The sequence below is a fragment of the Lampris incognitus genome, chromosome 11, assembly GCF_029633865.1.
Source record: "Lampris incognitus isolate fLamInc1 chromosome 11, fLamInc1.hap2, whole genome shotgun sequence".
Taxonomy (NCBI): Eukaryota; Metazoa; Chordata; class Actinopteri; order Lampriformes; family Lampridae; genus Lampris; species Lampris incognitus.
In genome coordinates, this window is record NC_079221.1 from 10,810,223 (window position 1) to 10,824,040 (window position 13,818).

General features: G+C 43.3%; 1 protein-coding gene across 3 annotated transcripts; it reads right to left on the bottom strand.

Annotated features, from left to right (window-relative positions):
• Positions 1 to 5,784: 5,784 nt before the first annotated feature.
• Positions 5,785 to 10,944, bottom strand: dcun1d2a (DCN1, defective in cullin neddylation 1, domain containing 2a). 3 transcript variants are annotated; one of them, XM_056289382.1, is made up of 7 exons: positions 10,904 to 10,944; positions 9,164 to 9,380; positions 8,792 to 8,960; positions 8,308 to 8,438; positions 8,104 to 8,186; positions 7,890 to 7,986; positions 5,785 to 7,758 (listed from the first exon to the last, which is right to left on the bottom strand). In XM_056289382.1, exons 1-7 carry the CDS (start codon positions 10,904 to 10,906, stop codon positions 7,679 to 7,681), a joined length of 780 nt encoding a protein of 259 aa, XP_056145357.1. In that variant the 5' UTR covers positions 10,907 to 10,944; the 3' UTR covers positions 5,785 to 7,678. The 3 variants fall into 3 exon arrangements, with proteins under 3 accessions (XP_056145357.1, XP_056145356.1, XP_056145355.1); XM_056289381.1 differs by lacking the exon at positions 10,904 to 10,944 and adding an exon at positions 9,498 to 9,638; XM_056289380.1 differs by lacking the exon at positions 10,904 to 10,944 and having other exon boundaries at positions 9,164 to 9,623.
• Between the last annotated feature and the right edge of the window lie 2,874 nt (positions 10,945 to 13,818).

Sequence of the window (13,818 nt, forward strand, 5' to 3'; positions counted from 1 at the left end):
AATGACTGCTGGAATAAGCTCCAGCATCCCTGCGACCCTGAGAGCAGGATAAGCGGTTAAGATAATGGATGGATGGAAATGTGCAAAGTAACGGGGAGTGCAGAAGAGAGGTGAAGAAGAGATTACAGGCAGGGTGGAGTGGGTGGAGGAGAGTGTCAGGAGTGATTAGCGACAGAAGGGTACCAGCAAGAGTTAAAGGGAAGGTTTACATGATGGTTGTGAGACCAGCTATGTTATATGGGTTGGAAACGGTGGCACTGACGAAAAGACAGAAGGCAGAGCTGGAGGTGGCAGAGTTGAAGATGCTAAGATTTTCATTGGGAGTGATGAAGAAGGACAGGATTAGGAACAAGTATATTACAGGGACAGCTCAGGTTGGACAGTTTGAAGACAAAGCAAGAGAGGCAAGATTGAAATGGTTGGGACATGTGCAGAGGAGAGATGCTGGGTTTATTGGGAGAAGGATGCTGAATATGGAGCTGCCAGGGAAGAGGAGAAGAGGAAGACCAAAGAGGAGGTTTATGGATGTGATGAGGGAGGACATGCAGGTGGCTGGTGTGACAGAGGAAGATGCAGAAGACAGGAAGAGATGGATATGTGTGATCCGCTGTGGCGACCCCCAATGGGAGCAGCCAAAAGTAGTGGTAGCTGAAAGTAGGAGAGTCCATGTATTTCCCATGGCTACTGCATCTTATTTAATTGAGTTATTGCCATGGGAATAAATGTGTTTTTTTGCTCAACTGGTTTTGGTCATGGGGTATCTATACATTAAACCAAAAGGAAGCAGCTGGAACTCCATTGAAAGTGGATGAGATCTAGCCATGCAGACCTTGTCTGCCTCCTCAGTCAGCCTGATCAGGTACAGGTGGTACAGGTCAGCCTGCTGCTCCCCCATGATTTTCCCAGCAGTCCGCACAGTCTCCTAATGTATTCTTGTGAGAGATTTCTGAATGTCCATTCTAGCATACAATACAATAACAATGGCTACTCTCCATAAAATATTTGTAAAATACAGTAAGAATTTTGCTATCAATATTAAACATTTTCAGTTTTCTAATAAAGTGAATGTGCTGTTGGTCCTTCTTAAAAATGGCATCAGCATATTGGTCCCAGGACAGTTTGTGATCAATAATGAGACTGAGATACGTATACTCTGTCACCACCTCGATCTCCTCTGAGCCTAGATAGAGTGGGTGGTGGAGCATCATGTCTAAAATCTAAAGTCAGTTCTTTGGTCTTGGATGTGCCCGGATTAAAATGTGAAGCCTCACATCAGTCAACGAAGTCATTTAGAACTGGACCATGCTCGACATCATCCTGCTGCAATAGGAGCAGGATGACCAAGGCAGTGTGATCCGCAAATTATTTGTTGTTCAGGGTATCTGCTGAGACAACAGTCTGTGTATAAAATATATAGTAAAGGTGACAGCTCACTGCCCTGTGGCATGCTAATAGAAGTCAAACGTACCTCTGCCATGGTGTTGCCTACCCTTATCATTTGAGTTCTGCCCATAAGGAAATCCAAAATCCATGTGATGATATTTAAGTCCAGTCCAAACTGCACTTTCAGTATGTCAGCCAGGATTAGTGGGTGGATTGTATTCAATGCAGAAGACAAATATGCAAAGAGGACTCGTGCATGTGTTTTACAACCCTTCAGTTGCATATACAGAAAGTTTAAAAGCGTTACAGTGGCATCATCTGTCCCTCTTGCAGAGCAATAAGCAAATTGTAGTGGGTCCAGGTCTTGTTTACATGAGTTCTGCTAATCCTCTCAAGAGGTTTAACTACCAGTGACTTCAGGGAAATGGACCTGTAGTCATTAGGAGAGGATGGATGAGGGACTTTGGGAAGGGGGACCACAATTGATGTTTTCCACAGGGATGGGGCTACCCGGTTATCAGTGAGCGTTGAACGAGGCAGCAGAAAATCCCACTCAGTTGGGCTGAGCAGTGTTTCAACACCCTACCACCAAAGTTATCGGGCCCTGGGCTCTTCCATGTGTTAGTACTCTCAAACACTTGCTGCATCACCTCCTCATCGATGATGAGTGTGTTGTGTGTGTTCTCCATCTTAGCATTGTCAACCTCTTGCCAAGCAGAAATGTTTTCGCCGCCCCCTGTCTCGAAGTGGGTGGAAGATTCATTCAGCTTGTTGGCTGAAGAGGTGCACCCTCTCATTTGGACAGGGGTCCATTTTTTCCCCTCCCTTAAAGGGGGCATTTGCCATGGTCTTTATACCAGCCCATACAGCCGTAGCATTGCCCTCAGTCAGGGTACGCTGTACCTTGTCCCTGTACTGGTGTACTGTCCTCCTAATGGCGTTTTCTAACCAAAATTAGACAGCCAGCCAAACTCCCTCAATAAACAACAGGAGAGTCAGGACTTAGCTTTCTAGCTCCTGATTTAATGAAGGCTCTTGTTGAGCATGTTGGTATAGCAAAGGAGTAAAACTGAAACAACAGAAATATACATCGAGTTATTTATAAAGAAATAGTAAATGCATAGACAGATGTTTGCTAAAGCACTACATATGAAGCCAGAATTACACAAACTGTACTCAGAATATATTCAGTTTAGACTATATGCTACTGAGCCATGATGTACTAAACATGTCATATAGTATGAGCACCTATCAGCCGGTATACAGCATTAATCTAATACAAATATAAAAATATCCCATCAACAACAAATGTTCTTCAATACTGAAAGGTAACCTTGCAAACAACAAATCATTACTTACAAGCAATGCTGACGATGGGCCAAATCAAAGGATTACAACAGATGATGAAACGTCATGTTGATCTGCTGAGATCTTCCTTGCAACTGAAAATGCGGTCTTACTTCCTGTTTCCTGTTCAAACTACTGCAATACCACATTTAACCAGAAGGTGGTGCTAAAGCAACAAACACATTAAACCAACTGTCAGGAGGGCAGAACACTCCCCGCCTGACGTCTGTGATGCCACTATTAAATATTTACACATTAACTTAACCTTCAGTCCTCTAGGAAAAAGAAGAATGACTTCTGAGACAGGTCTCAGGAATTTCTTCTGACTTCCTTGAGTTGTGGTCTTTACTTCGACCTTGCGCACCTTTCCATCCTGGCTTGGAAAGGTGGATGTTACCAGTGACATAGACCACTTGCTCCTTGCAGCTTGGCTGTCCTTCAGCATCACCACATCACCTTCCCGTAGGTCGCGGCGATCCTTGACCCACTTGTGGCGACTCTGCAGTGTCGGGAGATACTCGTGTCTCCATCAGGTCCAGAACGTGCTGGCAAGAGCTTGCACCTGCCTCCATTGGCTTCGGTGGAGGTCCGTGTCTAAGAAATCTCCAGGTGGAGGGGGAGCACAGACCTTTTGTATAAGCAACATTGCAGGTGTTAGGATGAAGGGGGCGTCTGGATCAGAAGAGACTGGAACGAGGGGTCTAGTATTGATTATAGCAGAAACTTAGGACATGAGTGTGCACAGGACTTCATGGGAGAGGCGAATATGTTGTTGTAGCAGCATGGAGTCAAGTATTCGACGAGCTACTCCAATCATCCGCTCCCAGGAGCCTCCCATGTGTGAAGAATGAGGGGGGTTGAACTCCCAGGAGCAGCCCTGCTCACTCAGGTATCTCTGGATACTGGATCCTTGTTGCTGCTTGGTCAGTCCGAGCTTGTTGCTAGCGCCAACAAAATTCGTCCCGTGATCTGACCTCAGTTGCTTTGCAGGTCCACGGATTGCAAAGAACCGCCTCAGAGCGTTGATGCAACTGGAGGTGTCCATGGACTCAATTACCTTGATGTGCACTGCTCTAGTGCTCATGCAGATAAACAGTATTGCCCAACGCTTGTTCTCTGCGTGTCCACCTCTTGTGCGCCTTTCCAAGGCCCAAATACATCCAATCCCACGTAGGTTAATGGGGGAGATGTGCTGAGGCGTTCAGGTGGCAAGTCTGCCATGGTTTGCACCTCCATCTTGCCATGGAGCTTCCGGCAGGTGATACCCTTGTGTACAACTGAGCTGATAAGCCTTTTGCATCCAATGATCCATAGACCAGAAGATCTGATTTCCCCTTCAGTGAAATGGCGGCATTGATGTTGCACCTGCGTATGGTGGTGGCATACTAGCAGAGTAGAGACGTGGCTGTGTTTAGGTAGAGCTAGGGGATTCTTCTCAGCATGTTCCAGTGGTGCATGTTTGAGTCTGCCTCTAATTCTCATGAGGCCTTCTTGGAGCACAGGACTGAGTTTGAAGAGTGGGTTGCTCTTGGGCAGGGTTTTGCCATCAGCGAGGGCAGAAAATTCCACTGGGAAAGCTTCTTTTTGGATTGCATTTATAATGATGTCCATAGCTTGAGAACGCTCGTCAGGAGTGCGGGGTTGTTTGCACCGATGCCACCCTCTACATCCTTTGGCATTGTCTGTAGACTTGTAGGATCGAGCTATATGGATTAGGAAGGCAACAGCTCTCAATAGTGAGTCCCACGTAGAGAAGCGCTTGAACTGGTCTGTAGTGAGGTTTTTCCTTTGAACTTGTGTGCGGAAGCATGACACCTCAGGCCGCACTTCGACATCAAGTTCAGGACTGCTGAGTTCTAAGGACTCAGGTTTCTCTTGCAGGACCTTATATGGTCTATGAAGGAAAGCTGGTCCGCTGAGCCATGTTGTTTTTGCAAGGTGGGATGCGGAGACAGCCACTGATCTAGCTTGGTTGACTGATGTATCCGCTGGACCCTATTGTGTACATTCAGACAAGAACTTTACCTCATTATGTATGTACCCGAGCACTACGGTGCTATCACAGTAAAACTTTACTGCATCCATCTTGAGGTCGATCTCATCAAGGATGAGCTCTGCCATTTCTACTGCTAGGACTGCAGCACAACGTTCGAGCCTAGGGATGGTTGGCTCTGACTGAGGAGCTAGCTCTTTTCTGTCCTGCAGGCTTTTGGAAGCAAAAAACCCCGTTTTCTCATTTAGTACCCCCTTTAACCCTTTAGTCACCCACCCTTTAGTCACCCAGATATGAATGGGAATGAGTGACTGCATGTATGGGAATTCATTATTACAATGTTTGTAGGCTCAGGAAAAATAATACAGTAACTTCCAGACACCGACTCAACTTTCACATCTTCTTGTCAACTAGAAACATAGATACATGCTATTAACTTACATCTGCTTAGCACTATGGCCCCCTTTCATTCATCTTTTAACCTGTTCTCTAATTACATGCGGAAATGTCATAAAATCATCTGAATAAAAGTGAGTACCCGGGTACTCTGCCTACCAACATGGTGATTGCCGGTTCGAATCCCTGTGTTACCTCCGGCTTGGTCAGGCGTCCCTACAGACACAGTTGGCCGTGTCTGCGGGTGGGAAGCCGGAGGTGGGTATGTGTCCTGGTCATTGCACTAGCGCCTCTTGTGGCCGGGCGGAGTGCCTGTTTGGGGGGGAGGGGGAACTGGGGGAGCAGCATGATCCTCCCACGCCTTACGTCCCCCTGGCGAAGCTCCTCACTGTCAGGTGAAAAGAAGTGGCTGGCAACTCCACATGTATCGGAGGAGGCATGTGGTGGTCTGCAGCCTTCTTTGGACTGGCAGAGGGGGTGCAGCAGCGACCGGGACGGCTCGGAAGAGTGGGGTAATTGGCCGGGTACAACTGGGGAGAAAAGGAGAAAAAAAAGGGGGAGGGGACCCCCAAATAAAAAGAAGTGTGTACCCAGCAATGTATGAAGTAAAACAGTTTTGCAAAAGAAATGCACAGTAAATGTTAAAATTAAACATGGTCAAACGTTTAATATCTGCCTGTTGCTTTTGGCAGAAACTCCGATGCCAGTTTAAGCTGTCATGATGGTAAACACTGAAATTAATCTTAAAGTTTTTAAGTGAGCTTTAGAAGATTAAACACACAAGGCCTCACTTGACAATGTCCAACTGCTGTTATGTGAAGTCGAGACAGTTGAAAACAGAGCAGCAAATACAAATCAAACATGTCAACATGTTTTGAGTTGATGTGGACATAAACGTGTGTAAATATGAATGAGATGTAACTTACACAATGTCTGTTATCTGTCTCATCAATAAGAATAAGGCTTAATACATGTCTGATTACGAGAAAAATCATGCTTTATTCCGGCCTATTTTGATTTAACAAAATGTAAAGGCTGCTTACATGATGGATTAATAACATATTCCCATTTGCACTGTCTGCAGGAATACTCAACAGGTGGTTTTAAATGCTTAAAAGTTGAACAAATAATTTGATAGCTGTGTACTCCATCCATAGGCATAACATTTCATTTCATTTTGATACCCTGAAGGGTCCTGGCTGCTTGAACCTGGACTTTTACGTGCTGCAGAACATAACACAGCTTTGAGTGGCTGTTGCAGCTATAAAAGCGCTATATAAAATTCAACTTGATTGATTGATTGATTGATATGTACCACGCAACTGCAACAGCTGGAGCATCAATACCACATTTCTCATAGACGGTTAAGGTTTGATTGTTTTTGCTTTTCCAGGGGAAAATTGGAATGAAAATGAAAGCTTTCCTCAACACTTGCAAATTTAGAGAAGGGAAACGTTCCAGAATTCTGTGGCTAGGAGGCCAAACATTCTTAAGGTTTAACAACAAACCATGCTTCACTACCGACACATTTGGATGGTCAAATTTAGAGGTCTCAGGTATTTCTGACACCGGGACACCAAAATGTTTTCAAATACTTGTTTTGTCTGACAAACACCGGACATTTGTACATTGTTAACAATTCATGAGCTCACATTGACAGGCTAGCAAATGAGAAGATTAGAATCCTGCAAATCATGAACAAATATGTAAACCGAAGCACTGTCTTTACTAAAATGGCAAATTTATTTGCTGAGCCTGACAGAGGTGAACATAAATGTGGTTAACATGCTTTCAATACGAGTAGCTCAACAATTTCACGACTTGATAGATCCCTCTGACGGCTACATCTACAGCGAATCATTCAAATGACATTAGGGCATCCCATGAGAGTTCAACACTTAAGTGTACACAAAAAAAGTCATATTTTGCATTTATAAAGGTAGCATTTATATTATTCTTCATATAGGTCTCTTTGTAAACTGTCTTAATAGATACAGTATATACAGTGACAACTGCAGCAGTTCTGTTGGCGCTGGTGTAGTGAGCACTCTGCCCCAAAGTCAGAGTAAAGACAGGATCTTCCCACCATCTTTCAGAGCTTTGTATAACACCACAAAGCAGACGAACAAGAACAAAACCTTAAACACACACGCATGCCTCCTGTTTAGTCCCTTAGTTCAAAGCCAGTGCACTCCCCTAAGAGTTCTGTCCATCTCCATTCGAGAGGCAGCAGCAATGCCAGACAGATTGGGGCTCCTCCTGAAGCTGAGGAGAGGGTTTGCCTGGGATGCTGAAATTCCAACAGGAACAACAGAGGAAAATCTGGCAATGTCCTCATGATGCCTCAGTCGTGTGAGGACAGGAGAAGTCCACCCAGTTGTTTTCAGTGTTTTTGCTCATCTTCCTAATAGGTGGTTTCCTGATAATAAGTGCTTCTGTTTTTTTTCTCTCTCTCTCTGAAGCCTATGATTTTTTTTCCTTTTTGTACAAGTCTTTAAAAAAACTACAAAGTCTCTGTGAAGGAAGCAAAGTTCTGGTTGTCCAGGCTGGCAATTTGATTTAGAGTGTTTTGCGCTTGGATCCTGTCACAATCGGTCGAGCAAATTCCACAAAATCATCTATGAGGACGGGCCATGCACCTGAGAGGAGAGGAACAGCGGGGGGCAAGGTGTCATTTGAGTCATATTGGTTTCATTACCAAATTCAAATGGAAACAGACTGATGTAAGACCAAAAGAAATTCTGTGAGTCTGTCAAGCTGTCAAACTCACCTTCCTCATCATAATTCGACATGTCATCTGCAATCATGTTACCAAAGTCCAACAGCAGATTCCACGTGTCTTTTGGAATTGATCGTTTATGGTGTTCCTGTCGTAGACAACAATAAGCAGTTTTGCAAACAAATTTGTGAGTATTCAAAAAGAAACTGTCTAACAAAGAAATCTATGTTTTCCAAAGCCCGAGTTGTTCCCTTCCTTGACTTACCAATAGAAATCTATTCCAGAGATCCAGGAACTTAAAGCGTCCTGTGAGAACCAAGTTCCAATAGGCTACAGCCATCTCTAAATCTAAAGACAGATGAAAAGACATGGCTAAGATTGACAGTTTTGTATCTCATTTCACATAAACTATTCTGTCTGAGCTGTTTTTGATTGACAATTATCAAGCCATTTATTTCATCCTGCTTACCGAGACCCTTCTGCCCAGGATTTTTAGCAAAGTTAAAGGTGAACTGATAGAAGTCCTTGAACTTGCCACTATCTTTGAGCTCCTGTTCTAGTCTTGGCAAAAGAGCCTTCAGTTTCTCAGGGCTATCACACCTGTAGAAAAACAGTTCGAGTCACAGGCCAACACATATACCTCCATTTGCATACACATAAACACCCCAAATCATAAGTTTATGCCTTTCCACAGACATTGTTAGCCTTGCTGAGCTACAAAATGGTTGACGTTAACTCTGACAAGTGGCTGAAAAGTCAAAACACTATGTCTCCTTCACCAAGCCATGACTTTTGAAGACATAATATACTTGAGCCATGCTTGAGTGTGTCTATATATAGAAATTCTCCCCTCCAAGGGGACCCACTAAGAAACAAACACTACACTTAAGACATTTCGTGTCCAGTGTTTATGTCCCAATGAATAATCACAGGTTTGTGACGCCATCACTCACCCCAGTTCTGTCATGCCATCCAAAAACTCCTTTTTGCTGAACTCGCATTGGGTGGCTGCGCGAAACTTCCATGCCACAACCAAGACAGAGATGCTGGCTGGGTCCAGCGAAAGGTCATCACAAAACTGCTGGATCCCATCAATTCCAATCTTATTCTCATCCTGGGGATCTATCAAAACAACCCGCATATATCACTGTATGTCACTGCCCATATGAAAGATACAAACCTAAGCGTGGGTATGAGATACCTTAGTTATTTTTTCTCAAACATGTTCTTTCTATCAAACCTAAAGGGCACAGCATATTTTTATACAGTATTAGCCATATAATTAGTTCCATTCAGTCACACAGATTGCTAATTATTGCACTTGCCTTTGTAGCGATTGTAGAGCTGCTCCAACCTTTTCCGGTCTACAGAAGTTTTCATGGATTCCTTACAGTAGAGCTCTGGATTTTGGAAGTAGTTGTCTGTAGCCACCTCTAGTTTCCAGTCATTCTGTGTCAGGCAGTACACGGCTGTCTTCTCCCCAGCCTGAGTGAAGGACATGAATTGCCGCACCTTGTCCCGCTGTGAAGACTTCAACTTATGCTGCACAAATACAGGATATGGGCTATCAGGCACCGGCAAACACAAGCCAGGGAGTATGGAGAGCAAGACACATACGCAAACTGAGATGCAAACAAATATGAACATCGAGACACACACTTCTACAGGCATTCAGACAACAGCAGCGAGGTCAGTGAGGACCGAGACACGGCGAAGCGCTCAATCATATTTTAAAAAGATTAGCGAGTAAATAAAGCTGTGGTCATGATGTTCCATCTCAGAGCAAGGCAAGGATCAAGCTATGCTGGGGGTGAACAGTGAGTATTCTCAAAAGCACGTGCTATATCCCAAGATGTAACTTGAGTATGGGAATGACATCAACAGGGGTTTAACGTGCAACATGTCTGGAGTGTAACACAAGCTCTGTGCCAGAGTGAAGAAATTGTTTCAACACCGACTACCAATGTTTGAATGGGGATCCTACTTTTCAAAATATCATTTCATAAATACAAGGGGGAGGGGCTAAGTCAACCCTCCTTGCCACCAACATTAATAGACACTAGACACTGATGGCAGCAACTCACCAGTTTTGAAAAAAACAAACATTTTTTCCTAGGTTAGAACTGAATAGAACATTGAACAAATCCCCATGCTTGATAATTTATGCTCTTATGATGATATGTATGTTATACTGATATGAGGCAATGTAAATTATGCAGCACTGTGATTCTCCTATTCACAGTACTATGGTGATCCTATGGTGCACTGACACTAAACGCACTCTACATGGCATGCAAGCGATGATTACTTTTGAGCAAATGTACTACTATTAATTCATATGGTACAACTAAGAACATTACTATTTAGTGAATGTACTAGTACTTCATATATTACTACTCTGGCATTATTGTTATCTAGCAAATGTAATGCTACTACGACTACTTCATATAGTAAGACTAAAATTTGATTATTATTTAGAAAATGTACTACTACAACTACTTTATAAAGTATTTCTATGATTTGATTACTATGTAGTGCTCAGTGACGCCAGTAGGTAACACTCGAATTGATCTGCTAATTACTGATTCTTGTACGTCTCTTTGTATTAAGGCGTCTGAGTAAATGTAAATGTAATAAAAAAGGTTAAATTAGCATGATCGATACCAGCTACATAATGGCATAATAACAAGCAGAAATTTGGCAAAAACGCAAGTGCTGTTGAGCAATTTGCCCTGATTTTCTCCCTCTAACATTACGATTTTATAGCGTTTTCCGCTGCTGACAGTCAAAGTTAGTGGTCTTCCATAAAGGGAGGTGCAGCTAAGCTAGCTCTGCTCTCAAAATATCAGCTACTGACCTTCCTTTTCTGGTCTGCTATATATATATATGTGTGTGTGTCTGTGTGTGTGCGTGTGTGTGTGTGTACTCAAGTCAAATTCATATGTAAGGTTTCGAAAGCACCTGTCAGGGTTTCTACCTTGTGTAAAAAATACCTCCCTCGTTTTGTTAAAGCCTCACCAGCACCAGAAACAACGATTTGGTTTGTGTTTATTCGGGTTACCTACCATTTTCACACCACCGCTGTTTGACCAAGTCGATAGCCCGACCGTCGTTCATTGTGCGCATGCGCGGAAGTGGTTCGGGGCCGTTATGGTTTAGTATTTCGAATCTTCCCACTACCTTCCAAACATAAAGAAGCAATTTCAAGCTCTTGTATAAATATAGATATAGATATATGAATGAGTAATAAGGTGTAGAAACAACCAAGCAAATACTTTATTCATATGAAGTTAGGGAAGCTTTCTTGAGCTTTTTCCATTAATGGATTAAATCCAAAGGAGTAAATTTACCACCCATATCATTAGATAACATAAAACTTGGGATATATGAAGGCTAAAACAGCAGAATTACTGGAAAATCATTTAATCTTTCTCTGCAAATATACATATACAGTTCAATTCATACATATACATTTATCAAATCCCCTTCCTTGTTAATTAGCTTCAAAAGGGATTTTGGAGATCTTTGGTAGGTCTCTGAAATTAATGACATACAAACTCGCCCATAATCTGAATACCCTCCAAAGGCACCTTAAATTAACATGACCCCCTTGCTGTTGACAGAGTTGTACTTTGTTATGTAATTGCTCAGTGAGCAGTACACTGTGTATGCCTTGATAAGTATTTGTGAATAAAAGGAAAGAAAATTGTTTAGGATGTTAGAATCAAAACACACACACAAAAAAACAAAACCAAAACTATAAACTACTAATAAAAAATGTTAAAGCGATAAATTCATTTTTGTTTACAACTGAAAACTTCAGTGTATAGTCAAGACATCACGACATAACAGAAACACAGTACGAAGTAGCGTCAACACGGAAAACACACACACGTGTACACGCACACGCACACGCACACGCACGCACTGAAGTCCAAACCACAGACATACAGAGACAGAAAGAAAACAATGGCGATACGACAGCTGCCACAAGAACCTGCTGTGCGCGCGCAACGGATGCTGAAACGAATGCAAATCCTGTGTGGGGAACGGTGCTTTTCCTTGAAAAGGTGAAAATGGACAACTGGTGAGGATGTTTGACAAGATATATTGTTTTCTTCTATGCTGACCCAAACAAGTCAATAAAAACTATGACAGACTGAACGCAAGCCAAAAACTGTTTTTTTTTCTTTCTGGGGGAATGCTTAATTAGTTTGCTTGTGATCAGCGGGCACGCGATTATTATACCTTGTTCTCTCAGCTTTGACGGCTTTCACCAAACGCGAAGTGGTGCATTACCGCCACCAATGGTTATCTGGTGGGTAAACCTCTTTTTTTTTAACTCTCAAAAATAAAGTGAAATTAAATTAAATTAAAAATGAAATAAAATAGTACCGTTGTGAGATTTTCTTATTCAACTCTGTTCCTCGATGGTTTTGACACAAAATTGAAAAACGCGCATCTCCGAAACTTTCCTGCGAAAATATCTGAGGCTTGTTCGTTTAAGTCCACCGGAAGCGAAAAGCGCTACTGTTACTACCCAATGGCAGACTTTGCCACGGACGTTTGCCAGCGGGTAACCAATCAGACAGAGAGGGGGGCGTGGTCATGTCGCGTTTGTTTGGGTACGTCACGTCGACTCTCTCCAATCAGAATCGCGAACGCGAGACGCCGCCAAGATCAGATTGTGAGACGCACTGCTACAACGGCGCTAGCCACTGGGTACGTCGGGGAGGCTAATGTACCATTTGCTAACTTGTTGAGCCGTACCGGTAAGCCGCATTCACGGAGCTACAGCACACCGCTCACCGATTTAAAGCGAAAATATTTCACGTTTGACGCCTCGTAATAAATTCGGACATTACGCTGATAAGTTATTTTTGAAGTGTTTGCCGACGTGGCGTAATAAGCCACTTGTTTTACCGCGGTGTTGTGACTGTCCCCGGCGGGTTCTGTCGGTGACAGCTGTGGCTTATTAGCCTTCCAGTTAGCAAGCCGGTCGGCTAACGGGGCGCCGTCGTTACGCTGCGGGTTAGCGGGACTTTAGCCGTGTCCTTTTCGTCGGGTAGCGCATTTTGAGTAAGACTACATTTAATGCCAGCTAACTGAGCACAACCTGCCAGCTAGCCTCCAGACGTGCCATATACGTAGCCGAGGGCATGTCTGAATTGATTTACGTGAACGTTTGCTCATTATTCATTTAAGATGTTCCCAAGCTCGCAGTTTTACTCCCGAAGTTCAGCCCCTGGTAGCCGACCGGACGCTCTTTTTTCAGCTCCTCACAAACCTTAAACGCCCGTTACCGTTGTTTTACCCTCGGACGCCAGCCAGCCACCTCACACCCGCGCCCAAGCTTCGCTTCTCCCGGCGCTTTCCGCTCAGTTATCGTTTCTGCAAAGGCTGACTACCGAGTAAGCCGCAGCTCGATGTAAGCCGGCCGAGTAATACAAAAAAAAATAAAAATAAAAAAATGGACCGACGGTCAACACAGATACGTGGAGAGGTGATTAAAGAGAGACTTTATTGTTGTCCGTGGGGAAACTTGTGCACCGCAGCATATTGTAAAGATGCGGCAATAGAAACATTAAACGTTAACACTCGTGTAAGTATGAAACAAATTTAAAACATCCCCCCAAAAAAATGATTTGGTCAAAAATGTATTTTTCTCTTTAACTGGTTTTTCGATGTATACGCGATTAGTTAGTTGACTTTGTGGCTGGCTGCAGGTACGTGACAGTAGCTGGTATCAGGACGACTGGCGGCTGAAAAACACCAAGACCATAGTTGGGACAGAGCAACGCAATGGACATTTGTTTAGATGTGTTTAGATTGTATCGTTATGTTGAAATGTTGTATATGTGAAACACGTGGAGGTGAGTGGCACCCGAATGAAAAGGGAATTGCTAAACGCGGCATCATTTAAATAAATAGTGGCTAACACATTGATTAGTGTATTTTAGTTTAGAATTGTATTCGTAAC

Bases quoted from the DNA above. Each gene is read 5' to 3' on its own strand.
- dcun1d2a (XM_056289380.1), bottom strand. From the start codon at position 9,509: ATGCCTGTAGAAGTGTGTGTCTCGATGTTCATATTTGTTTGCATCTCA. The intron at 8,961-9,163 runs GCAAGTGCAATA...TTGTTTTGATAG, and splicing joins GCTCTACAATCGCTACAAAG to ATCCCCAGGATGAGAATAAG. The intron at 7,987-8,103 runs GTAAGTCAAGGA...TGTCTACGACAG, and splicing joins TCTGGAATAGATTTCTATTG to GAACACCATAAACGATCAAT.